Genomic DNA, 26,099 nt, shown 5'->3' on the forward strand with positions numbered 1-26,099 from the left:
GTGATACTGGAGAAGACTCTTGAGAGTCCCTTGGACAGCAAGATCAAACCAGTCAATCCTAAGGGAAATCAACCCTGAATACTCATTGGAAGGACTGACGGTGAAGCTAAAGCTCCGATAATTTGGCCACCCAATGCAAATAGCCCACTCACCAGAAAACACCCTGATACTGGGAAAGATTGAAGGCAAGAAGAGAAGAGGGCAGCAGAGGATAAGATGGTTGGATGACATCACGGATTCAACGGACATGAACTTGGGCAAACTCAGGGAGATGAGGGACAGGGAGGCCTGGTGTGCTACAGTCCATGGGGTTGCAAACAGTTAAACATGACTTAGTAACAGAACAACAACAACATATTCTGTGTACTACTTTTTCAAATGACAACCATGCCCTGTTTTCATGAAGGATATTTAACATGGCAAGCTCCTATTCACTTGGGTGATGTGTGCTGTTCTGTTAGCCTCCCTTTACTGCTACAAACAGAATAGTGTGGCTTTTAAGTACTTTTGAGCACATACTCCTCCTTCTCAAGATAAGGAGAAGCTCACTGCTAATGCTTTATGCACTGAGACCTTGATTCATCACAGCTCCTTTCGCAGGTATATGGAGAACTGTGAAGCATTGATTGCATTTCTACCAATATAATCCTCTAACTTGACATAAACAAACATAGAGGGGATTGAAATAGAGCATGGAAGCAGCGAAATCCAGAGACTTTTCTCCACAAGGAAAAACAGTGTATGGGAAGAATGCTTTAGGAGTAAGACTTCAGCATGCACGTTACCTACAAGAATTTGGTCAAATCCTCACATTTAGTTTAATAATGTGCAACATGCAAACAAAAATGATCAGTCTGACTATCAGACAGAAATACTGTGAGATTCAGAGACAATGCATAATACTGCCTTGGGAAGCTATACAAATAAAAGTTATCAGGTTGTCTAGAACTATGGACAGAGGATCGTAACATTGTACAGGAGGCAGTGAGCAAGACCATCCCCAAGAAAAAGAAATGCAAAAAGGCAAAATGGTTGTCTGAGGAGGCCTTACAAATAGCTGAGAAAAGAAGTGAAAGGGAAAGAAAAAAAGGAAAGATAAACTCATCTGAATGCAGAATTTCAAAGAATATCAAGAAGAGATAAGAAAGTCTTCCTAAGTGAACAATACAAAGAAATAGAGGAAAACTACAGAATGGGAAAGATAAGAGATATTTTCAAGAAAATTAGAGATACCAAGGAAACATTTCATGCAAAGATGGGAACAATAAAGGGCAGAAATGGTATGGACCTAACAAAAGCAGAAGATATGAAGAAGAGGTGGCAAGAATACACAGAAGAACTATATAAAAAATATTTTAATAACCCAGATAACCATGAAGGTGTGATCACTCACCTAGAGCCAGACATCCTGGAGTGCAAATCAAGTCCGTCTTAGGAAGCATCTCTATGAACACAGCTAGTGGAGTTGATGGAATTCCAGTTGAGCTATTTCAAATCTGAAAAGATGATGCTGTGAAAGTGCTGCACTCAATATGCCAGCAAATTTGGAAAACTCAGCAGTGGTCACAGGACTGGAAAGGGTTAGTTTTCATTCCAATCCCAAAGAAAGGCAATGTCAAAGAATATACAAACTTCTGCACACGTAATGCTAAAAATTCTCCAAGCTAGGCTTCAACAGTACATGAACCAAGAACTTCCAGATATTCAAGCTGCATTGAGAAAAGGCAGAGGAACCAGAGATCAAATTGCCAACATTCACTGGATCATAGAAAAAGCAAGAGAATTCCAGAAAAACATCTACTTTTTCTTCATTGACAATGCTAAAACCTTTGACTGTGTGGATCACAACAAACTGTGAAAATTCTTCAAGAGATGGGAATACCAGACCATATTAGCTGCCTAATGAGAAACCTGTATGCAGGTCAAGAAACAACAGTTAGAAATGGACATGGAACAACGGACTTGTTCCAAATTGGGAAAGGAGTACTTCAAGGCTGTATATTGTCAGCCTGCTTATTTAACTTCTGTGCAGAGTTCAGTTCAGTTCAGTTCAGTCCCTCAGTCGTATCCGACTCTCTGCGACCCCATGAAGAGTACATCATGCTAAATGCTGGGCTGGATGAAGCACAGCTGGAATTGCTGGGAGAAACAGCAATAACCTCAGATATGCAGATGACACCAACCTTATGGAAGAAAGTAAAGAGGAACTGAAGAAGCTCTTGATGAAAATGAAAGAGGAAAGTGAAAAAGCTAGCTTAAAATTAAAGATTCAAAAAACAAAGATAATGGCATCTGGTCCCATTAATTCATGGCAAATAGATAGGGAAACAATGGAAACAGTGACAAACTTTATTTTCTTGGATTCCAAAATCACTGCAGATGGTGACTGCAGCCATGAAATTAAAAGACGCTTGCTTCTTGAAAGAAATGCTATGACCAACCTAGACACCATATTAAAGCAGAGACATTACTTTGCCAACAAAGGTCTGTCTAGTCAAAGCTATGGTTTTTCCCGTAGTCATATATTGATGTTGGGCCATAAAGAAGGCTGAGTTGGACTATAAAGAAAGTCGAGCGCTGAAGAATTGATTCTTTTGAACTGTGGTGTTGGAGAAGACTCTTGAGAGTCCCTTGGACTGCAAAGAGATCAAACCATTCAAACCTAAAGGAAATCAATCCTGAATATTCATTGGAAGGACAGTGCTGAAGCTGAAACTCCAATACTTTGGCCACCTGATGCAAAGAGTCCACTCATTAGAAAAGACCCTAATGTTGGGAAAGATTGAGGGCAGGAGGAGAAGGGTACAACAGAGGATGAGATGGTTGGATGGCATCACCGACTCAATGGACATGAATTTGAGCAAATTCTGGGAGATGGTGAAGGACAGGGAAGCCTTGTGTGCTGTAGTCCATGGTGTTGCAAAGAATCAGATGTGATGGAGGAACTGAACAATGACAACAACAATAAGATAATAAACATCACTTCTCTATTACTCCAGAGAAAGTAAGCTCCACAATCCTATTCAGGCAAACGACACACTGCAGATACATCGGGGTTGTTTGTGTATGTGTGTGTGTACTGCAAGTGGGAACCACAATATCTGTGGGGTTACTGAGCTGAAACACAAGAGTTGAAGTATCCTTTGCCCAAAGTTATCTAGCCTTTTCATCCTGTCTCCTGGGAAATTTACATATTCTAATCATGAAATCTTGGCCATGTGCTGATTAAGGTATATGTTCTTATCGTTGAGTTAGGGTACACTGAAAAGCTCTGAGATTCTGAATGTGCAGTTATTGAGAATAGCTGTTCCCAAACAAGCTAATGAGAATAACTCTCAACAGACAGTGTCTGGAAACAAGGTTATTTTAATCAACATAAGTAGCAGTAAGTAAACCATGATATATCAAGTCCCTTCATAGATCTCATTTACTTAGAGAGGGAGGAATACCAATAAAATATATCAATAAAATAAAAGCAAGCCATATTGGAATACAAATAACATTTAAATGTTTCAAAATATACTAATTGAGAATCATGCAGTATTCTAATTTATTTAATAGTTCCATTGTCATGATCAGGCTAGAACACATTATGTTAAGCACTACAATATACACACATTGCAACTGTTTTCAGCAGTAGGAGTAAACTGCCATTAGCAGCAAAACTGCATTGCAACATTCACAGGTAACACTGCAGTCAAAGTAAAGTTGCTCACAAAAGGACCACAGTCTTCACTTACACTGCAGTGCCTATTGGAAGTGCCAAAGTCCTGCTGCCCCACTCACATCCAAATTACTGTCTGTTGTCAGCACTCTGACAGAACCGCCTTTTCTCCCATCACATCTGGAGCACAACTGATGTTATTCGGAAAAGACACCAATGGTAATGCAGGGTGGGACAGTCCTCAAACCACAATGTACTACTTCAGCTGGAAGTTGAAAGCCCTAATCTTCACTCAATCTCAGATACACTCAAAGATACTTGTGGATTATTAGAGATCATCATATGCCATCTATTTGGCTTAATGCCAAGGTTTATCTGCTTTATTTCAACATTTTAATAGAATGAGCTCTTACAGAGAGAGAAGAGTATTAAAGAAGTGAAGTCGTTCAGTCGTGTCCGACTCTTTGCGACCCCATGGGATTGTAGCCCACCAGGCTCCTCCATCCATGGAATTTTCTAGGCAAAAGTACTGGAGTGGGTTGCCATTTCCTTCTCCAGGGGATCTTCCCAACTCAGGGATCAAACTCTGGTCTCCCGCACTGTGGGCAGACTCTTTACCATCTGAGCCACCATGGAATCCCATTAAGAGTATAAGGAAAGAAAATTATACCATCAGCCTATTGGGCTGGTTCCTTCAGACAGAGAACATAGGGCCACAGATCTTTTAAAAGTTAAAATACATTTGATAGACACACAATTTTTATTCCCATTTTAAAAATTAGGAGGTTGAAGGCCTTTGTTAGCCTTTTCTTAGAGGGTTTAACAGAAACCTCAGAATTTCCACACATGAACATAATCTATTTCCTGACAGAATTAACATAACTGATTTGACAGTTCTCAACTGTAAATTATGTAAGATAATTGACAGTCAAGCTTATTTAACATAAAGCAAACTATAACACCATTTTCATTTTAAAATAATAATTTAATTTTAACTAGATTTTGCTTCAATGTTTTCCCAAAAGGAAAATCAATTTTTATAAAAACTAGATTTCTTTACAACATAGTGTTTTTCTCCAAAAGAGTCAGGAATCAAAAAAAAAAAAATAGATAGTGCCAAATATAGGGGTAGGGAGGGTAGAGGGGTAGAGATAAGGTTAAGAACAGAAATAGAATTCAAACTTGTGGTTACCAAAGGGTAAGGTGGAGAGGAGGGATAAATTGGGATTTGGGGATTAATAGATATATGTAAATTTGATAAACAGCAAGAACCTACTGTATAGCACAGGGAACTTCACTCAATTATTCTATAATTACCTAAATGGGAAGAGAATTTGAAAAATAGATACACACATATGTATAATTGAATCACTTTGCTGTAAACCTGAAACTAACACAACATGTAAATCAACTACACTCCAATATAAAATAAAAATGAAAAAAGAGGAACGAAAATAGAATTAGAGACAGAGATGGAAGTAACTTTCACATAGCACCTTTGTATAGACCATGGGAGAGGCAAAGAGGCACAGAGTTTAGGTTGGTTCAACTGCAAGACCAAAATAAGAACTTATGAAGCAGAATCTCTTACCCTGAAAAATTCCTTGGTGGAGCCAGAGTCTAATGTTCCATAAGCAATTTCTGTTTGCTTAGAAAGATCCTCGGCACTTTCGATGGGAGACACCATCCTCTCTACAGTCAGGAAGGCAGCTAGGTTAGCCGTGTAGGAGGAGATTATGATCAGGGTAAAGAACCACCACACTCCTCCAACAATGCGGCCAGACAGGGATCTGATAACAAGTACGAAATGGATTTGTAAAGTGAAATGAATGACCTCGTAAGGAAACAAGTTAGCAGTATTATGCAAATGTTGATTTATAGGGAAATATTTGATTTCATATTTTTCAATATATCAGCTAGTTCATGAAACTTGAAATTATTAAACCTTCTGGGCAAGGATTACAGATTCACTAGATCTGATGAGCTATCCAGGGGCAAAAATTTTGGTTCCTGAAATTCTTTCACAGTTATCATGGCTATATGTATAATCTTGTAACAAGCAATTTGAAGAAATGTGCGAATAATCTATCCAATGCTTATAATATTTTATCCACTCATGATATAACTAGACAAAGACGAGAATCTAAGATAAACAGCAAAACTCAGAAAAATGGTGACAAACAAAATCAAATATCAAAAATAAAAGTATGCACCATAGATATGGCTTTAAACACCAAAGAATCCCTCCATTTAATCCATCCAATGAAGTTTCAAAACCCTCAAAAAAGGTCCAAAATTTCATTAGGATTTTGTATGTGCAGAAACGTAGATTTTAGAAATAGTACAGGATAGAAATGGAAAAAATTATACTACAGAGTATGACACAAAATATAATTCTTAACAAATAAAAATCTGATGCTTCAGGCATGAACTGTGAAATCCCTGTTCCTTTGTGCCTCCTGCTTAAGGAAAAAAGAAAACTGATGGAAAACAAATCAGACATTTAAAAGTTTGCCAAAATATGAATTTCTAGTTTGAAAAATAATAAAAATAAAAATATTTCTGTGACCATAAATTCTTTTCTAAAACTTGATTTACTTTAAACCCTAGATAGGTAAGTATAGATATGCAGGTATAGAAATAGATAAGTATAGACATGCAGATATAGAAGTAGATATATAGGGTTTTATTTGAAAAGATTTGGTGGGGTTCCACATATAAAGGCATTTGAGTAATATTAAAAAAAGATTGCTTTTCTCTTTTGTTAAAAACTCTATTATATCTAACAATAAATCCTTCTATAGTGAAGAGGTAACACTTCTAAAAATTTAAATTATGAAAATGTGCCAATTTATGACCTAAACTAAATTTCCTCACAATTAATAAGAAAATACGCCTTTTGACGAAACACAGATACTATATCAATTATCAGGTAACATCTATATAATAAACTACTCGAGAAGTGAAGAAAAGCAGTAAAGCTAAAAGTAAAGATTTTTTAAATAAAAACATCTGCTGCTAAAATAAAAAAGGAAACTGCACAATCAATGAAAAATAAAAACAATATGATGAAGAGCCTTTACCAGTATCTAAGAGATGCAAAAATTTAAACAAATATGATAGAAAGGAAAAAGTTAATTCTCACATATTCTGAAAAGGATATTAAGTACATTTTAGATTTGGAGAAACTCTATGTAGACAAAGCCACTCTCAAAATGTTCATTATTTATTCCATTACAACAGAATGTATAATTGTCAGCTCATGTACCTTGTATTTAAGAGGGCAGATTCAGTCGAAGGCCTTAAAACAAGATGGATCTCATTGCCTTGGACAGTATACACTGCAGGTTTATTTGCAATATATTTTAGAATCATTTTTATAAATCATTCTGATTCAGTTGTAAGATAAACACAAGTTAAAGACATAATGTTGCTCCCTAATCCAGTATTTATGTCAGATTTAATTAAATATGCTCATTTTTTTTGAAGTATAACCAAAATATAATAAGCAAGATAACCCCCAAAGCTTATATAACTTGCGCATCATTCAAAACATAAGATTATTGAGCAATTAATTAATGATTTACTTGTAAGTGTTTTCCAAGGATGAACTAATGCTTCTGAATGAGTTCCTGAGAAATTTTAGGTAGAGGAGCAAATTAAACTTTTTTTATGGTGATAGATAAAAATGGTTTCTCTTATTAAAAACAAAACTTTCATCTCTCAGTGTCTGCATTAAAGCAGCAAATATATATACATATTCTATCATTTTTCTAATCTCTATTAAATAATTAGTTTAATAATGAAATCTTTTAATCATTTGAATCACTTAAGGATACTGGGGGAGAAAACAGAAGTAAGCCAGAGAATAAGAGTCAACTTTGCACCTTTTTGCTCTCATAATTCTGTGATCATAGTCTTCACAAAACTATAGTTATACTCTAAACCTAATTTCAGGCAATGACCAATTCACTTCATGTAATCATTCTACATTAAAATTCCAACGTGTTCTATTCATATAAATAAAATAGTTCTTTATCATATTTTATTGAGAAAAATAAGATAAATATCTTTAAAAATATTTAAAGAGCATATGTAAAGTGATCTGTGCATTTCATGCATTACTACTAATATTATTTTAGATACTAAGCTGCTCTATCCTTTCCTAGAATTATCATCATTGCATTCTAAAACATGATAGCTCGGTTCATTTAAAAAATCCTTAAATTTTCCAACATTAGGCATCATGTTCAAATATCAAATGCACATATAGCCATAAATTGAAAGGTGAATATGCTGAAAAATTCTAATAAAGTGAATTCTCCTTACATATATATGTATATATCTATACATATATATCCCATGGCAAATAAAAGATAAGAAGGAAAAACATGTTATCTAAAATTGATATATCTTACTAGGAAATAAAAATTATTACATATGAAAGTGTAGTGAGTCATGATTCATGAATGAAACCATAAGCAAATAAAAATGGTCATATTTTAGGAAGCAGGCTTTATTAAAAATTTCAATGTCAATATGTCACGGTGGACCCTGGAAAAAGATTGTTAAATGTGGCTTGTACTCCAGCCCCTATGTGTAAATGTGTTTTCTGCTCCTCGACAAGCACTGGACACCCAAAAGAGTGACCTTCAGAGACCTGATACATGAGGAGCAAGGCAAACAAACCTGAGGGTTCATCGATCGGAACCTAGGTCAGTATGTCCTATGTCATAATGAAAGTTCATAAGCTTCTCCTGCTTATACACAAGGCAGAGGATAGTTTGTGGAACTCTAGGATAAATGCCTTATATCTCAGTGCTATGGTAACATCAAACTTCAGTAACCTTCTTTCCAAAGATGAATCATTTCTTTATTACTTATGAACCAGAATGTTCTCTGAGATCCAATCTAGTTAGTATTTTTCTTTTTCATCATTAGAAACTTCTTTTTATGTCTTTAATGTAAATCAGATAAACTAGAGATAGAACTATTAATCTTGTTTTATCAGAGATCATCATAATCATAAATATATGATATATGATAACTATTATCATATATTATGAGTGAAAATTATGTTTCTCTCTATATGCAATGCAAATACCCTTGCTTTGGTTCTAATATAGCACAGTTCCATAGAGAGGCCACAGAAAGCTTGATGGAATTAAGAGTTCTCAGATTCACAAAGTTCACAAAGACATTCCATACTATTGGAAAAGTAAGTTATTGATACTTTCTGCAAACATGATATATTTCCTTTACCTCGCTGGGGGAGTAAACAAAAAGACTGTAAAAGATACAAAATGTTTTTTGAGCTTCACATTTAGTTTTTTGAAGTTAATTATTCTTAGCCCTCAAATGCACAAAACCTAACAGTAATGAAATAGCATTTAAAAAGCCACTGCCTCTACTAGTTATTAAGATATCCTATAGAATCAAAGGAGGGTAATTGAACCCAAATTAAAATGTGCCAGTAGATCAATAATCATTTAGGCTTTAAATGTGAAACTAATCACATCAGGAAAAGTACCTCTGAAGAACCAGACATGGCTATTATTCTGACTTATGTACACACCATGCACAAAGGCAATGTGTGTTTTGTGATGTATTTATTCCATTTAGGCATTATAGGGCAGGAATTAAAATATCATATAACTGGAGGTGTATGAATCTATTCCATCCCGTGTGCATTACTGTTTAATATGGCACAAATATTTGTAATGAATCAGTCATCATCATCCCAACTATTTATTTCTAGAGTTTTGGAAAATAGTTTATCATACATTCTTTTCAACTGAGCAACCTAACCTTTGAAAAACAAATTTTGTAAATATTTATCCCATATCATTTCCATGAGCTAATAACAACAATAACAACAACATAAAGATGGGATGTGTGAAATGAAGTTTTGTCGCTTTTTAGTTAGTAAGCAATGTTGCCCATTTTCCCAAATACAGGTCTGTGGATCAACACACAGACGACTGTAAAATGAGAATATGCAGCAAAAACACGGTACCCCTCCAAGAAGGCATGTAATGATAGGAACCTTATGCATTTTATAGCCTCTCCATGGTGTGTACAATTTCACCAGGGAAATACAGGACCAACATTCAAAGAACGTTGCTCAAATATTTCACAGGCTTACGCCGATGGTAAAAGTCTGTCCTTAAGAGTCTTACACTGCTTGGACAGACAGCCGGCAGCTGCTAACTTCTTTACAGTGAATTCATAAACACCATGAATGTCCACACGAGACCTAAAATGCACAAAGTTGAAGCAGGCGAGTAACCAACCTTGGCGAAATATCGCATCCTTGCTGCATAAAGGCACCCAAGGAAAACCAGAGACTATTAAAAATCCCAAATTCATTAGTTGATTCACTACTTTGTGTTTCTCTTCCATCTTCAAATTCCTCAGTGTGCCACTCGTAGGGGCTAAATCTGCTGACCAGGAATAAAACTACACTGACCCCAATGTAGGCAAAAACAATGCACATCCAGATCTCATAGGCTAAAGGATCAAGAAATGAAAACACTCCTGGTTTGGACTTCTGAGGCTTCTTGATCATGATAGAGATCCCGAGGCTCATAAAGGGCTTTGAGAAATCGATCACCTCCTCTCTCACAAGGGTGATGGTTAACGGAGCAATTGCAATATCAGCTTTCTGCAAGGGAAACAAAGGATAGTAATAGAACCAGGACTCCCAGTCAGGAAGGAATCATAGTTATGCTATTGGATCAATGGGTAGGACAGGAAATCAGGATATGGGAATGAATATTTCCCTGGTAGAATCCCAGGAAATAATAAACAGAAGAAAAGCAGTTTGTTCCCCAAATATGCCTCCTTTTCAATAAATACAGAGAACACCCTTCTGGTTTGATTATGAGAACTACATCTGTATCCATGCCTTAGCGATCTTTGAAAAATGCATATGGCCCATAGGCTTCAAGGCAGATGAAGCCTGTCTCTATTTGCATGTTTGCTTCTGACTTCATCCTTCATCTTCAAATGTTTACAAGGAAACAAGACAGTATTCCTAGAGTAATGTGGGAAATCAACAACCTCAGATGTTGGTACTTTGCATGGAAGTCAAGCATTCCCTCAACAAGAGTTCAAATGGAATGATTTTATCTGTAAGAAGAGTGGTACTTACCCCATACACAAGTTCTCCAACCATCCCATTCCAAATTTTCGTGTCTGCATCCCTGGCCCCATACTTGCCATCCCCAACAATGGTCAACTTGTATTTGAACCCACAATGTTTGGCGATTTCTGCAGCCAAGTCAACACAATAGCCTTCATATCGCTCATTGCCTTCAAGCATCTCATGATTTTTCTTCATCATAACATAGGGGGATTCCTATACAGAAAGAAAACACTTTAGGTGATCAAAACAGCTGTATTAATTATCTGCTCTCATTGATTCAAATCTTCTGGTTTAATTATTTTTAATTATTACCTGTTAGCTAGAGACATTGTAGAATACAGATAGTGGAAAATATGAGGAAAAATTAATAATAACATTTCTGAACAAAAGTCCTCATATATCTTTCATTATATTTCATTTGTATTTCATTAATTTGGCTTGCACCTGGCCATACCAAGTAAACAAGAGACTCAAAAGTTAGTATATTCCCATGTCACATTTGTTATTCTTAGGGCTTGCTGAAAAATATGTGGTTCAACATCTGTTTCAGTTAACTCTGGATTCACCACTGTCGTGTTCTAAATTAGGGCTACCTTGACAAGTTGACTCACTGGAAAAGACTCTGATGCAGGGAGGGATTGGGGGCGGGAGGAGAAGGGGACGACAGAGAATGAGATGGCTGGATGGCATCACCGACTCGATGGACATGAGTTTGAGTGAACTCTGGGAGTTGGTGATGGACAGGGAGGCCTGGCATGCTGTGATTCATGGGGTCGCGGAGAGTTGGACACGACTGAGCGACTGAAATGAACTGAACTGAACTGACTCCAAAGAACCATCATTCACCCAAAACCCTGTGTCACTACTAGTTCAAGGATAAGGTTCATGTTCTAATCAGGTTCACGGCCAGTGATGTGCAGACTGAAAAAGTTGTTTTCACGGTGCTTACAGATTCTACCCTCTCAGACTTGAGGTAAAATTTCCTTTACGAGATAATATCCTAGAATTATGCTACACAGATAGTTATAGAGTAGCATTCCTCTGCAAACACCGTAAAGAAGAAGCATGAAAAAATGTAACACCAGCCTCATTCTCTCCAATGAAAAGTGGCACTAAGGATATGTGGGGCCCAGTGAGATAGTTCTCAGTAGCATGATTAAGACAAAAATCCTCAAATACCTAGCTTACATTTATTAAGACTTTTCAAAGTGCCAACCAATGTTCTTATTCAAATCCCTTACTAGCCTAACTATATTTTCTTCTCAATATTGTTACCATAGTGAATCCCACAAATTCACTGCATCACAGCTTAGTAAAACAAAATAAGGCTATTTTGTTGCAAAATCCTATGCTATTCAGTTCAGTTCAGTTCAGTCGCTCAGTCATGTCCGACTCTCCGCGACCCCATGAATCACAGCACGCCAGGCCTCCCTGTCCATCACCAACTCCCGGAGTTCCTCAAACTCATGTCCACAGAGTCGGTGATGCCATCCAGCCATCTCATTCTCCGTCGTCCCCTATGCTATTCAGTTCAGTTCAGTTCAGTTCAGTCACTCAGTCGTGTCCGACTCTCCGCGACCCCATGAATCACAGCACGCCAGGCCTCCCTGTCCATCACCAACTCCCGGAGTACACTCAAACTCATGTCCACAGAGTCGGTGATGCCATCCAGCCATCTCATTCTCCGTCGTCCCCTTCTCCTCCCGCCCCCAACCTTTCCCAGCATCAGAGTCTTTTCCAGTGAGTCAACTCGTCTCATGAGGTGGCCAAAGTATTGGAGTTTCAGCTTTAGCATCAGTCCCTCCAATGAACATCCAGGATTGATCTCCTTTAGAATGGACTGGTTGGATCGTGAACCCCATTTCACTTCCTCCCTTTTATTATATCAACAGCTTGTCATGATGACCTACATCTCCCAACCATCTATCCAGAGCCTCAGTGTTCAAGAATGAGTTCAATGTTGTCACTCCATCCAACATATATTTATTGAGCACTAGCTACGTGCCAATTACTATGTGGAGACTTGGGGTTAAACACAAAGGAGATCACCCTTGTTTTTCAGAAGTTCCCCTCTCCATAGGAAGATAGAGAAGCTGACATGAAACCATGTATTAATAACAAATGTAAGGACAGAATGGACTCAGAAGAGTGTGGAAGTGAAAAGGTGGAAACATTGATGGAATACAAGGAAGGCTCTTCCAGACTTTCACCAGAATATTCACACGTGTAAGCACCACACTGTGTGCATGCTCAATCGCTCAGTCATGTCTGACTCTTTGTGACCCCATGCACTGTAGCCCGCCAAGCTCCTCTGTTCATGGGATTATCCAGGCAAGGATACTGGAGTGGGTTGCCATTTCCTCCTCCAGGGACTCTTTCCTACCCAGGGATCAAACCCACATTTCCTGAAACTCCTGACAATCAGATTCTTTACTACTGAGCTACCTGGGAAGCCCCAAACACCAGGTTATGAATTATCTATAAAGCTAAAGTTCATTTTTGAAGAGGAGGGGAAATATTTTGAATGCTTTAGCTCATGTTTGTGATCCCTTTAAACAGAATAACATGCAATGAATGACTGAAACATCCAAAAGCATCACCATATCAGTTATTGTCCTAAAATATAAGCAGAAATACTAGTTGGCAGATGTTTTTCTTAAGAAAAAATAATGTCAAACAGAGGCATATGTAGCTAATTACCAAAATAGTAGTGACAACAACAGTCTTATTCTCAAGCCCAGAGGTATCATTTCCAGAAGGGAGTTCAGTGAGGGTAACAACCATTTTGTCAACTTCGCTCCAGTATCCGATCTGAAAAAGGACACAGAAAGAGTGCACTTGGATACATGGCCTTTCTATTACCAAAGCACTGAGTTATTTTCAAACCCATGTCTGAATCTGAAATTACACCTATCCTAACTAGACTTGTCCTAAACACATAGCTTTTGAAATCCTAGCCACAGCAATCAGAGAAGAAAAAAGACATATATCTTTTAGGTATGTGAATCTAATAAAAACAGAAAGGCACTGCAAAAACCATTCCTAAAAACAGCTTGTCTCTTCATGTTCACTTTTCATATTCCCCAAGGGTAATTTTCATGGGAGTGATCATATAGAAACATAAATAAAATTCAAACGATGGCATTTTAGCCATAACAGAAGAAAATAAATGTTGACTTGAAAGTTACGTGCACATTTCACCCGCTATGTCTGGTCTCCAGAACCATAATCTTTCAGCTATAGTTCTTTTTCTTCTCATTAAACTCTTTCTACCTCTGTCTAAAAAAAAAAAAAATGTATAATTGTTTTATTTATAGTTATTTTAAAATTGTTTCAGTATTACTTACCAGAAATAGATTTATTTAGAAAAAAGATTTTAAAATATATGCTTCTGGAGTTGTGGAGTCCATCTATGTGAATACATGTCTCCAGGACTCCGGAAGATGAGGTAGTGGGTCCATTAACCCACCTCCTCACACAGACAGAAAGCCCTCAATTCACTAATGATTTACCTTCCGGGGCCCATTTGTTTTAAGCTCCATGATGTTAATTGTATAATTTATTCTTTTTCCGTTCTGGTCAAACTTGATATTTCCTGAAAGACCTTCAACCTGCACCTAATGAGGAAACGGGAAAGGATACAGTTATAAATTCACTTCAACCAGACACAAACTGGTTGACCAGAGGACTCTCCCAAGATGCAAGTCAAGAAAATGACACTCATTAGTTTTCTTTTTTTTCTTCAACCTACCTTTGTGTAGGTAGGAAATAATATTCCCTCTACATAAAACAGAAGGTATAAGATAAGAATGACTAATTCAGCAGGGAAAAAATAGTGGCCACCCTTAAGTTGCATCGCAATCATTTCGAGTGACTGACCTGTTTGAGCGCCCTTTCTATTTCTACACCTTGTCCCCAGGGCACTGCTGGGTTTGCCAGACAGTCGCCTGCATTTCCCCTTCTGGAGATTTCAATTCTCTGCTTCCGTAGGTTTCGAAAAGCTTCGGTCATCACTTGAACAGCGTCATATGTCAGAGCAGAAGTATACTGAAAAGTATAACACATTTCATAAGAATAGGAGAAAATTCAACGACTTCCTTCCACTGGCTAACAGAATTCCAGTTTCCCACCATACGTGCCATATCAGAGTCCAAGAATTTAGACACAATTTCTACTTCTAGAACCCTCAGAATCTAAGAGGAGTAGTATAGAATATTGGAACTAGGGATTGTCCCCTTGATTCTAAACATTTCATTTATATTAACATCTCATCTATGTCAGGTTGATGTTTCTTAGTTGTGTTGAGTTTTCATTTTTCCAGCTAGTTTCTCATTGCAGTATCACTTTGTGGCCTGATTTGGTGATACACGGAATTATGAACTTAACAAAACAATATTTCTCCACTGTCTGAAGAGAGATTTAACTGGAAATATGGGTAGAATACTGATTAATTTCAGGATCCTTACTCTCTAATTCCATTCTGCTGCTGCTGCTAAGTCACTTGAGTCATGTCCGACTCTGTGAGACCCCATGGACGGCAGCCCACCAGGCTCCCCCATCCCTGGGATTCCCCAGGCAAGAACACTGGAGTGGGTAATTCCATCCTAGTGATGCTCAAATAGATCTGCAGTGTTCTATCATTGGGGTGTTTGTTCTTACACTTCCCTAAGTGATCATGATCATCAATGGGAAGAACCACCACACTTCATGATTTCTACGTCCCCTCATGCCTCAATAATCTATTGGTTCCAAGCATATGATATTCAGATCTCAGTGAGGCAGCAGGATTACTTTAGGAGCTGAGGGTTAAACCGAAAATAACTACTACCTGAAATAACTACTACAGAAAATAACTAAGCACCATCACGGGCTGGCTAAGTATTCCAACCCAGGGATCAAACTCAGGTCTCCTGCATAGCAGGCAGATTCTTTACTGTCTGAGCCACCAGGGAAACCCAAGAATACTGGAGTGGGTAGCCTATCCCTTCTCCAGGGGATCTTCTTGACCCAGGAATTGAACCAGGTTCTCCAGCATTGCAGGAAGATTCTTTACCAGCTGAGCTACTAGAGAAGCCCTCTGTGTATATACTACCTTGTATCAAAGTACGATGCTGCTGTCAGTAATGATAAATCACATTTTAACATAAAAGCTTTACTGACTGCTGAGAAAATTTCTTTATTCAGTATTATTTTAATCTTTAGGTAACAAGTACAGTGAAGCTGGGGGGAAGCCATAGTATTATCTGACCCCACTTCTTTCATCCTCTTGAGGACTTTTTTTTTTCCTGCAGATATACTGTCAACACCTCACATCAGCCTTTTTTCTCTATTGGATCATCTCTATTAGCAAATCCACTGATCCAATATCTCTTACTACCAATAAGGAGGAAAGAAATACATAGGTAGGTAGATTAAATAGATAGCTGGGTGATGATGATAATAATAATGATGATGATGAAAGGTCATAGATTACTGCTTATTAGGTTCCTACATCCCTTCAACTTCCGCCATATTTTTCTGTTTCTTTCACAGGAACATTTGTTAAGACAAATTTTCTAAATTTTCACACCAACCCTCCTTGCTTTCTCTATGTAATGTCATTCATTCTATAGCTTTAAATTACATCCAGGTGCTCAAACATGACTTCCTCAGCAATACCCTTCATGCCCAGCCCACCCTCAATCACTTTCCTTCATGTGACCTTGTTTATGGCCTTCATATTCGCCGCCAGCATCTAAGTATCTTCTTCATGTATTCTTTGTCTAATTGATCTCTTCTCCCCACCAGAACAGTTACTCTATGGAAGCAGAAAACTTATCTGTGACCACTGAATTCTCAGAGCTCAGGGCACACTGGGCACACTTAAGAGACTTACTTAGAAGGAAGGGAGGCACAGGAGGAAGGAAGGAAAGAAGAAAAGGAGAGAAAAGGAAGGAAGGAAGGAAATAAAGGGGGAAGGAAGGAAGGAAAAAGGTAAGGAGGGAAGGAAAAAAAGTGGGAGGGAGGAAGGAAAGAAGGCAGGTCAGAAATCTTCATACAGATTCTATCTTTACAGGATTCACATTTCCTCCCAGTTCAGTGAAAAGATATATTAACAGAAAATTGCAATATACCATTCAGTTCAGTTCAGTCGCTCAGTCGTGTCCGACTCTGCGACCCCATGAATCACAGCACGCCAGGCCTCCCTGTCCATCACCAACTCCCAGAGTTCACTCAAACTCATGTCCACAGAGTCGGTGATGCCATCCAGCCATCTCATTCTCCGTCGTCCCCTTCTCCTCCCGCCCCCAACCTTTCCCAGCATCAGAGTCTTTTCCAGTGAGTCAACTTGCCGCATGAGGTGGCCAAAGTATTGCAGTTTCAGCTTTAGCATCAGTCCCTCCAATGAACATCCAGGATTGCTTAAACTCCTGTCCATCAAGTTGGTGATGCCATCCAACCATCTCATCCTCTGTCATCACCTTCTCCTCCTGCCTTCAATCTTTCCCAGCATCAGGGTCTTTTCCAAGGAGTCAGTTCTTCTTATCAGGTGGCCAAAGTATTGGAGTTTCAGCTTCAACGTCAGTCCTTTCAATGAATGGTCAAGACTGATTTCCTTTAGGAAGGACTGGTTGGATCTCCTTGCAGTCCAAGGGACTCTCAAGAGTCTTCTCCAACACCACAATTCAAAACCATCAATTCTTTGGCGCTTAGCTTTCTTATAGTCCAACTCTTACATCCATACATGACTACTGAAAAAACCATAGTTTTGATTAGATGGACCTTTGTCGGCAAAGAAATGTCCCTGCTTTTTAATATGCTGTCTAGGCTTGTCACAGCTTTTCTTCCGAGGAGAAAGTGTCTTTTAATTTAATGGCTGCAAATACCATCTGCAGTGATTTTGGAGCCCCCCAAAATAAAGTCTCTCACTGCTTCCATTGTTTCCCCATCTATTTGGTATGAAGTGATGGGACTGGATGCTATGATCTTCCTTTTTGAATGTTGAGTTTTAAGCCAGCTTTTTCACTCTCCTCTTTCACTTTCATTAAGAGGCTCTTTAGTTCTTCTTCACTTTCTGCCATAAAGGTGGTGTCATCTGCATATCTGAGGTTATTGATATTTCTCCCGGCAATGTTGATTCCAGCTTGTGCTACATGCAGCCTAGCATTTTGCATAATATATGCTTCATATAAGTTAAATAAACAGGGTGACAATATATAGCCTTGACGTACTCCTTTCCCAATTTGGAACCAGTCTGTTGTTACCTGTACGGTTTTAACTGTTGCTTCTTGACCTGCATACAGATTTCTCAGGAGACAGGTCAGGTGGTCTGGTATTCCCATCTCTTGAAGAATTTTCCAGTTTGTTGTGATTCACACAGTCAAAGACTTTGGTGTAATCAATAAAGCAGATGTAGATGTTTTCTGGTATTCTCTTACTTTTTTGATGATCCAGTGGATGTTGGTAATTTGATCTCTGGTTCTTCTGCTTTTTCTAAATCCAGCTAGAACATCTGGACATTCACGGTTCAAGTACTGTTGAAGTCTAGCTTGAAGAATTTTGAGCATTACTTTGCTAGCGTGTGAGCTGAGTGCAATTGTGCGGTAGTTTGAACATTCTTGGTATTGCCTTTGAGATTGGAATGAAAAATGACCTTTTTGGATCCTGTGGCCACTGCTGAGTTTTCCAAATTTGCTGGCATGTTGAGTACAGCACTTATACAGCATCATCTTTTAAGATTTGAAATAGGCAGCGGTAATTCCATCACCTCCACTAGCTTTGTTCATAGTGCTGCTTTCTCAGACTCACTTGACTTCACATTCCAGGATGTCTAGGTGAGTGATCACACCATCGTGGCTATCTGGGTCATGAAGATCTTTTTTGTATAGTTCTTCTGTGTATTCCTGCTACCTCTTCTTAATGTCTTCTGCTTCTGTTAAGTCATACCATTTCTGTCCTTTATTGTGCCCATCTTTGCATGAAATATTCCTTTGGTATCTCTAATTTTTTTGAAGCGATTCTAGTCTTTCCCATTCTATTGTTTTCCTCTATTTCTTTGCATTGATCACTGAGGAAGGCTTTCTTATTTCTCCTTGCTATTCTTTGCAATGCTGCATTCAAGTGGATATATCTTTCCTTTTTTCCTTTGCCTTCAGCATCTCTTCTTTTCTCAGCTATTTGTAAGGCCTCCTCAGACAACCATTTTGCCTTTTTGCACTTCTTTTTCTTGGGGATGGTCTTGATCACTGCTTTCTATATAATGTCATGAACCTCCATCTACAGTTCTTCAGGCACTCTATCAGATCTAATCCCTTGAATCTATTTGCCACTTCCATTGTATAATCATGTGGGATTTACCTGAGTGGTCTAGTGGTTTTCCCTACTTTCTTCAATTTAAGTCAATTTGGCAATAAGGAGTTCATGAGCTGAGCCACAGTCAGCTCCCGACTGAGTGGTCTAGTGGTTTTCCCTACTTTCTTCAATTTAAGTCAATTTGGCAATAAGGAGTTCATGAGCTGAGCCACAGTCAGCTCCCGGTCTTGTTTTTGCTGACTGTACAGAGCTTCTCCATCTTTGGCTACAAAGAATATAATCAATTATTTTGATATTGACCATCTGGTGATGTCCATGTGTAGAATCTAATATACCATTTAGTGTTATAAATTGATCCAATGGTTGACAGATATTTTTCTTGCTTATTTTTTAATATGAGAGATGTCACAATAAGGCAAATGAGAAAGTAACTTATGTAATATAAATTACCACCTCCCTGAATCTAGAAATTGTTTAATATATCACATATTTATTGTTAAAAAAGGAGTGTGAAATTATTACTTAATTTTCTCATGAATAGTTTAGCTGAATCAGTTTCATTTTATCACATGAATGAATGAATGAAATTTGATAGGAAAGTGATAGGAGGAAAGAAGAAAAAGAAAATGCCTTTGAGACCACAGGACTGTGAGTGATGCTATTAATTGTGGTAAGATACACACATTTATTGCTATATTTTCTTAAGCAATGTCACTGCAGGGATATACATGAGCCCTTCTTCACAAATCTACATTATCTCTTGGGTGTCTGCACTTTAGCTTCCTGGAAATACCTGTACTCCAGGTCAGTTCAGTCGCTCAGTCATGTCTGACTCTTTGCGACCCCATGAATCACAGCACACCAGGCCTCCCTGTCCATCACCAACTCCCGGAGTTCACTCAAACTCACGTCCATCGAGTCGGTGATGCCATCCAGCCATATCATTCTCTGTCGTCCCCTTCTCCTCCTGCCCCCAATCCTTCCCAGCATCAGAGTCTTTTCCAGTGAGTCAACTCGTCGCATGAGGTGGCCAAAGTATTGGAGCTTCAGCTTTAGCATCAGTCCTTCCAATGAACACCCAGGATTGATCTCCTTTAGAATGGACTGGTTGGATCTCCTTGCAGTACAAGGGACTCTCAAGAGTCTTCTTCAGCACCACAGTTCAAAAGCATCAATTCTTCGGTGATCAGCTTTCTTCACAGTCCAACTCTCACATCCATACATGACCATGGGAAAAACCATAGCCTTGACTAGACAGATCTTGGTTAGCAAAGGAATGTCTCTGCTTTTTAATATACTATCTAGGTTGGTCATAACTTTCCTTCCAAGGAGTAAGCATCTTTTAATTTCATGGCTGCAATCAGCATCCGCAGTGATTTTGGAGCCCCCAAAAGATGGATCTAAATCAAACCCATCTCTATTTTCCCCCCAGATCTACAACCTCTTCCTTCAAACTGTAAAAGCAAGAAATTAGCAAAATACACTGTGTTATATATCCATGTGAAAGTGAAAATCAGTCATGTCCAACTCTTGGCTACTCATGGACCATACTGTCCATGGAATTCTCCAGGCCAGATGATTGGAGTGAGTAGCCTTTCCCTTTTCCAGGGATCTTACCAACCCAGGGATACCAGGTCTCCCGGAGTTGCAAGCACATTCTTTACCAACTGAACCACCAGGGAAACCCAAGAATACTGGAGTGGGTAGCCTATCCCTTCTCCAGGAGATCTTCCCAACCCAGAAATCGAACCAGTGTCTCATGCACTGGAGGTGGATTCTTTACCAACAGCTACCAGGAAAGCCCTTCCATGTAGGCCATCTATATTCCTGGATTGAAAATGTAATTTCTGGGAGCATCTCTTAAGGAAACATTCTCAAATACAGAGAACTTTCATACAAAGATATTAATTTCAGCATCGTTCGTAATGTGCAAAAATTATAAGGAATCTAATTTTATGAGGATAAAAGAATACTTAAAAACTATGCTTTCTGCTATGTGGAAGCATTATGTGAATATTAGCTTCCCTGGTGATTCAGATGGTAAAGAATCCATCTGCAATGAAGGATATCTGGGTTCAATCCCTGGGTTGGGAAGATCCCCTGGAGAAGTGAATAGCTATCCACTACAATATTCTGACCTGGAGAATTCCGTGGACTATATAGTCCACGGGGTCACAAAGAGCTGGACATGACTGAGCGACTTTCACTTTCACTATGCAAACAATAAAAAGTTCTAATAATAATGGTTATGTAGCAATACAAATAATACAAGCTATAAAATAAGTGAAAAACAACATTACAACTAAATATTTTTCAACAGAAAATTAGAATAAAAATAACTGCATCCCTTCAACAAAAAAAGGAAAGAAAAATAAATGATTAGAATAAAATAAGAGGGAGGAAACATACATGATGATATTTTCTTGCCAAGTAATCTACAATATCCATGTAGCTTTTAAAAAATCTGTATTATATCAAAAGCATTGCTTTAAATCTTATCTATTTAAGAAGAGACTTCTTGGAGAAATAGAAATATCATGACAGCTTTTATCTGCCTTACTTACATGTCTCTATTCTCCTAGAGGAAAAGAATTGATTAGTTTGCTTTCTTATATAGCAATCTGTCTATTGCTAGTTTAATTCTTATTATGAAGTTTAGGTCACTGAATTAGAAACAGAAGCCTGTATTGCAGTTTGTATTCAGGAATTAAGATCATAGTTAAAAGGCAAACTCTTTCTTGAGTCACCCTGCTCATACTACTACAAGAAATCTATAAAGTCATCTACTAAATGTTTCAGAGTCTATAAATGCTGGTGAACTACATTTAAAAAAAAAGATGAGGCTGAATCAACTAAAAGAATTTAAGTTCACACAGCATGTTACCATTATGATTCAGGGCATGAGCTCACTAAGAAGAAAAATCCTTCCAACCTTTACCAAATGTTCAAATCTAATCAAGTCTCAAGCTTATTATCATTGTAAATTAATAGTCACAATCATAGATTCAATTCTGGGCTGAGAGAAAATCAACAGCCTTTGTATCCAGAGCTCCTTCTGGTTTATGTTCTGCATATGTGGCTCGTTTATTTTTCTCAACAAATATGTTCACATTTTTGATTGTATAGTTAAATATTTCAATTTTATTCTACCATTCACTAAACTAGATGTAAATTAATTTGAAGGGAACATGATGGCGATGTAACAACCTCCTTCCTTGAAAACAAATGCATCATCCCTGTCCTGATGTTTATGTTCTGTGAAATTCCTCAGCTGACTTGGAAATTTATATATCGGTGGGGTGCCATTATGTGGTGCTCTACCACAATCACTCCTATCCACACTTGAAGAAGAAATCTGGGAAAACATTTTTATGGTCCGTTTTCCAAATGCACTTTTTATTTCATTTTTAAGTGTATCTTTATTGAGACTCATTTTTCTAAAATAAAATGATCTATGCATTTTAAACATGTTTGTTTTGCCCAATAGTTACATTATTCAGTAACACATTTCTCTAATCACTGATAACAGAAAATGTTATTCTTATAGTCAAAAAACAAAATGAGATGAAAAGAAGTTCTGTATACATTTAAAATGTGATGAATATACAGAGGGTAACTAGGCTGTAATATAAAATTTTATGGGTCATAATGATAGCACCTATTCTGAAACATATGTTATCTGCATGGTGCTTTAAAAATAGGAGAAAAAATCAAAACATCATTCAAAAAGTAAGTACTAGGCTTTAGTATTATGAAACTGTCACAAAATTTCCTGTGAATGGGTATTTCGATATCTTCCTTGACACTTGAAACTGAATTGAGTATAGTTTAAAAAGCATTTAATACAGCATCTTCTGATCTCTATCAGAGCAGCCTCAAGCTCTGATTATAGCATTTACTACTCTGTTGCCTTGAGCAAGTTAACTAAAGTGTGTGCAAAGTTTCTTATCAATGAGATAAGCAGAACAATGTCCCTTCTATGTCATAGTGGAGTTGGAAAGGTAAGTGAGGGAAAAAGGAAGAATTCATGTTGTTTTAGTTCTCTATGTGTCAAACATGAGCTGGGTAGTTTCCCAGAAAGTCCTTTAAAAAAAAAAAAACTCTATGCAACAAATACTTTTATGGTATAGGTGAAGATTACAAGTTATCAAGTTATATTTTGCTCAGGGTCACAAAAATATATGGCAAAGGTGGAATTTGAATTCCGATCTCTTCAGTTCAGGGGTAATGAGGTGACAGGCTGTCCTGGTTTGCCTTGGCCTGTCCCAGTTTTGGATCTGAAAGTCTGGAGTCCAGGCGCACTGGGACTGTTGGATTTTGAGTTTTAAAATACGCTAAAAATCAAAGTTATTGACCCGCATGTTTGCCTTCTTTTTTCCTTTTATTACTATCTATTTTGTTGCAAAATTAGCTTGTCTTTACACTGTTTTGAAAAACCACCATCCTGATCTATAAGTCTCTGATCTAATAAGTTCAGAAAGTAATTTTCATGTTGCCATATTAAAGGCCCTGAGAAATCCTGCAGTAAAAATTCCAATTACTTTGATTGGTCAGCATTGCCCAAACTAATAACCATTTAAAATTTTTCTTTAACATTAATTAGTTTCTATACAAATAGCATTTGTATAACATACAAATAGTTTATAGTCTGATAAATTGTATACAGCCATTTAAAAAAATAACATCAATTATTTAGTTAAAATTATTATAAACTAAATGATATCTCCCTAGAGAATCATATAATAACTCTCAGTTTCTTCATTACAAAATTATCAACATAGTCAAAAATGATGAGCTCTAGGAAAAATAATTAAGCTTATAATAAAGTTTACAAAGTCTCTCTTTTCTTTAAGCTTCTTGGCAATGGCCTGAAATCACCTAAAGCCATAGAAAAGGAAAAAAAAATGAAATACATTATAAACTTAAAATTATTCACTTCTTTTAATTTCAAATTCAACTGAAGTCTACCCTCCGGGAAAGAGCTGTCTGTGATAAGGTCATCTCTACTTTCCTCTGCTGCTGCTGCTAAGTCACTTCAGTCGTGTCCGACTCTGTGTGACCCCATAGACGGAAGCCCACCAGGCTCCCCCGTCCCTGGGATTCTCCAGGCAAGAACACTGGAGTGGGTTGCCATTTCCTTCTCCAATGTGTGAAAGTGAAAAGTGAAAGTGAAGTCGCTCAGTCATGTCCGACTAGTAGCGACCCCATGGACTGCAGCCCACCAGGCTCCTCTGTCCATGTGATTTTCTAGGCAAGAGTACCAGAGTGGCTTGCCATTGCTTTCTACTTTCCTCTAACGCCTTTTAAATACATGCACTTTGTAGCTTCACTGAATAAAATCACTGAATCTTCATTAAGACCCAACATCACTGGAACAGCAGGAACTCTCACTCATTGTCAGTGGAAATGCAAAACAGTACAGCTACTTTGGGAGACAGATCATTTCCTACAAAACTAAACATACTTTTATGTGATCGAGCCACCACACTCCTTCGTGTTTACCCAAAGGAGCTAAGACATGAAGCCCACTCAAAAAACACCACACATGTTAATAGCAGCTTTATTTATAACTGTCAAAACTTGGAAGCAACCAAGATAGTCTTCAATAAATGAAAAGATAAATAATGTGAGGTACATGAAGACAAAAGAATATTATCAGAGTTAAAAACGAGTGATATACTAAGCTACCAAAGACACAGAGGAATTTTAAATGTAAATGACTAAGTGTAAGAAGCCAATCAAAAAAGGGTACACACTATATAATTTCAACTGTATGACATTCTGGAAAAGGTGTAACTATGGAGATAGTAAAACGATCAGTCAGTGGTGGCCAGGTGTTGGTGGTGGGAGGAGGGATAAATAAATGAAATGCAAAGGGCTTTTAGAGCCACGGAAATGCTCTGTATGAAACAATAACAATGAAAGCATGCTATTATCTATTTATCCAAACCTGTAGAATGCATAAGGCCAAGCGTGAATGGGCTTTTCTTTTGTTTGATTATTTTTATATTGGATTTTAACTGTATTCACTTCCATATAGCAGCATATATAAAATGTGGCACAGAAAAAAGCATTTATGAAACTTGCTCACTCCTTTGAGATTGGCTCAGATTACATACTTTAGAAAAAGGAAAAAGCCAATGATGGAAGAATTTTCATCTCTAAGGGTAGATTTTATTTGGAGATAGCCAAAAGTCATTTTCTCGTGAAATGTGGTAGGGAACAGTCTGAAGAAAACAAACAAACAAAACTGAAAAAAAGGGTGAATGGTAACATAAACTATGGACCTTGGGTAATTACAAGCCATGTGTCAACACAGGCTCCTCAACTCCCACACATACATCACTCTGGTGAGGGAAATTGATATTGAAAGAGGCTGTGAGGTATAGGAACAGGGGACATACAGGAAATCTCTGTACTTTCTGCTCAATTCTTCTGTGAACCTAAATCTGTTCTAAAAATAATGTCTTAATTGTTATTTAGTTGCTCAGTCGTGGTTGACTCAATGCTACCCCATGAACTGCAGCACACCAGGCTTCCCTGTCCTTCCCTATCTCCCAGAGTTTTCTCAAACTCATGTCACTGAGTCAGTGATGTCATCTAATCATCTCATCCTCTGTCATCCCCTTCTCCTACTGCCTTCAATCTTTCCCAGCATTAGGGTCTTTTCAAATGAGTCAACTCTTCGCCTCAGGTGGCCAGAGTATTGGAGCTTCAGCTTCAGCATCAGTCCTTTAGTATTCAGGACTGATTTCCTTCAGGATTGACTTGTTTGATCTCTTTGCAGTCCAAGGGACTCTCAAGAGTCTTCTCCAACACCACAGTTCAAAAGCATCAGTTCTTCAGCACTCAGGCTTCATTATGGTCCAACTCTTACATCCATGCATGACTACTGGAAAAAACCATAGCTTTGACTAGATGGACCTTTGTCAGTATAATGTCTAATGTCTCTGCTTTTTAATACTTTGTCTAGGTTTGTCACAGCTTTTCTTCCAA

The 26,099-nt window shown here is 37.8% G+C and overlaps 1 protein-coding gene across 3 annotated transcripts in view; it reads right to left on the reverse strand.

Annotated features, from left to right (window-relative positions):
* The window catches only part of GRIA2 (glutamate ionotropic receptor AMPA type subunit 2), a 186,313-nt gene that overhangs the window by 31,629 nt on the left and 128,585 nt on the right, over positions 1-26,099 (reverse strand). For all 3 annotated transcript variants that reach the window (XM_088827834.1, XM_055404530.2, XM_088827835.1), the window contains exons 7-12: positions 14,691-14,858; positions 14,324-14,428; positions 13,512-13,622; positions 10,818-11,024; positions 9,958-10,328; positions 5,256-5,454 (exon numbers count right to left, since the gene is read on the reverse strand). In XM_088827834.1, coding sequence (XP_088683960.1) covers positions 5,256-5,454; positions 9,958-10,328; positions 10,818-11,024; positions 13,512-13,622; positions 14,324-14,428; positions 14,691-14,858 — 1,161 coding nt within the window. The remainder of the gene's footprint in view (positions 1-5,255; positions 5,455-9,957; positions 10,329-10,817; positions 11,025-13,511; positions 13,623-14,323; positions 14,429-14,690; positions 14,859-26,099) is intronic.

Source organism: Moschus berezovskii, chromosome 19, assembly GCF_049115385.1.
Source record: "Moschus berezovskii isolate FMDL1 chromosome 19, NW_MosBer_1.0, whole genome shotgun sequence".
In the NCBI taxonomy this organism is placed as follows: Eukaryota; Metazoa; Chordata; class Mammalia; order Artiodactyla; family Moschidae; genus Moschus; species Moschus berezovskii.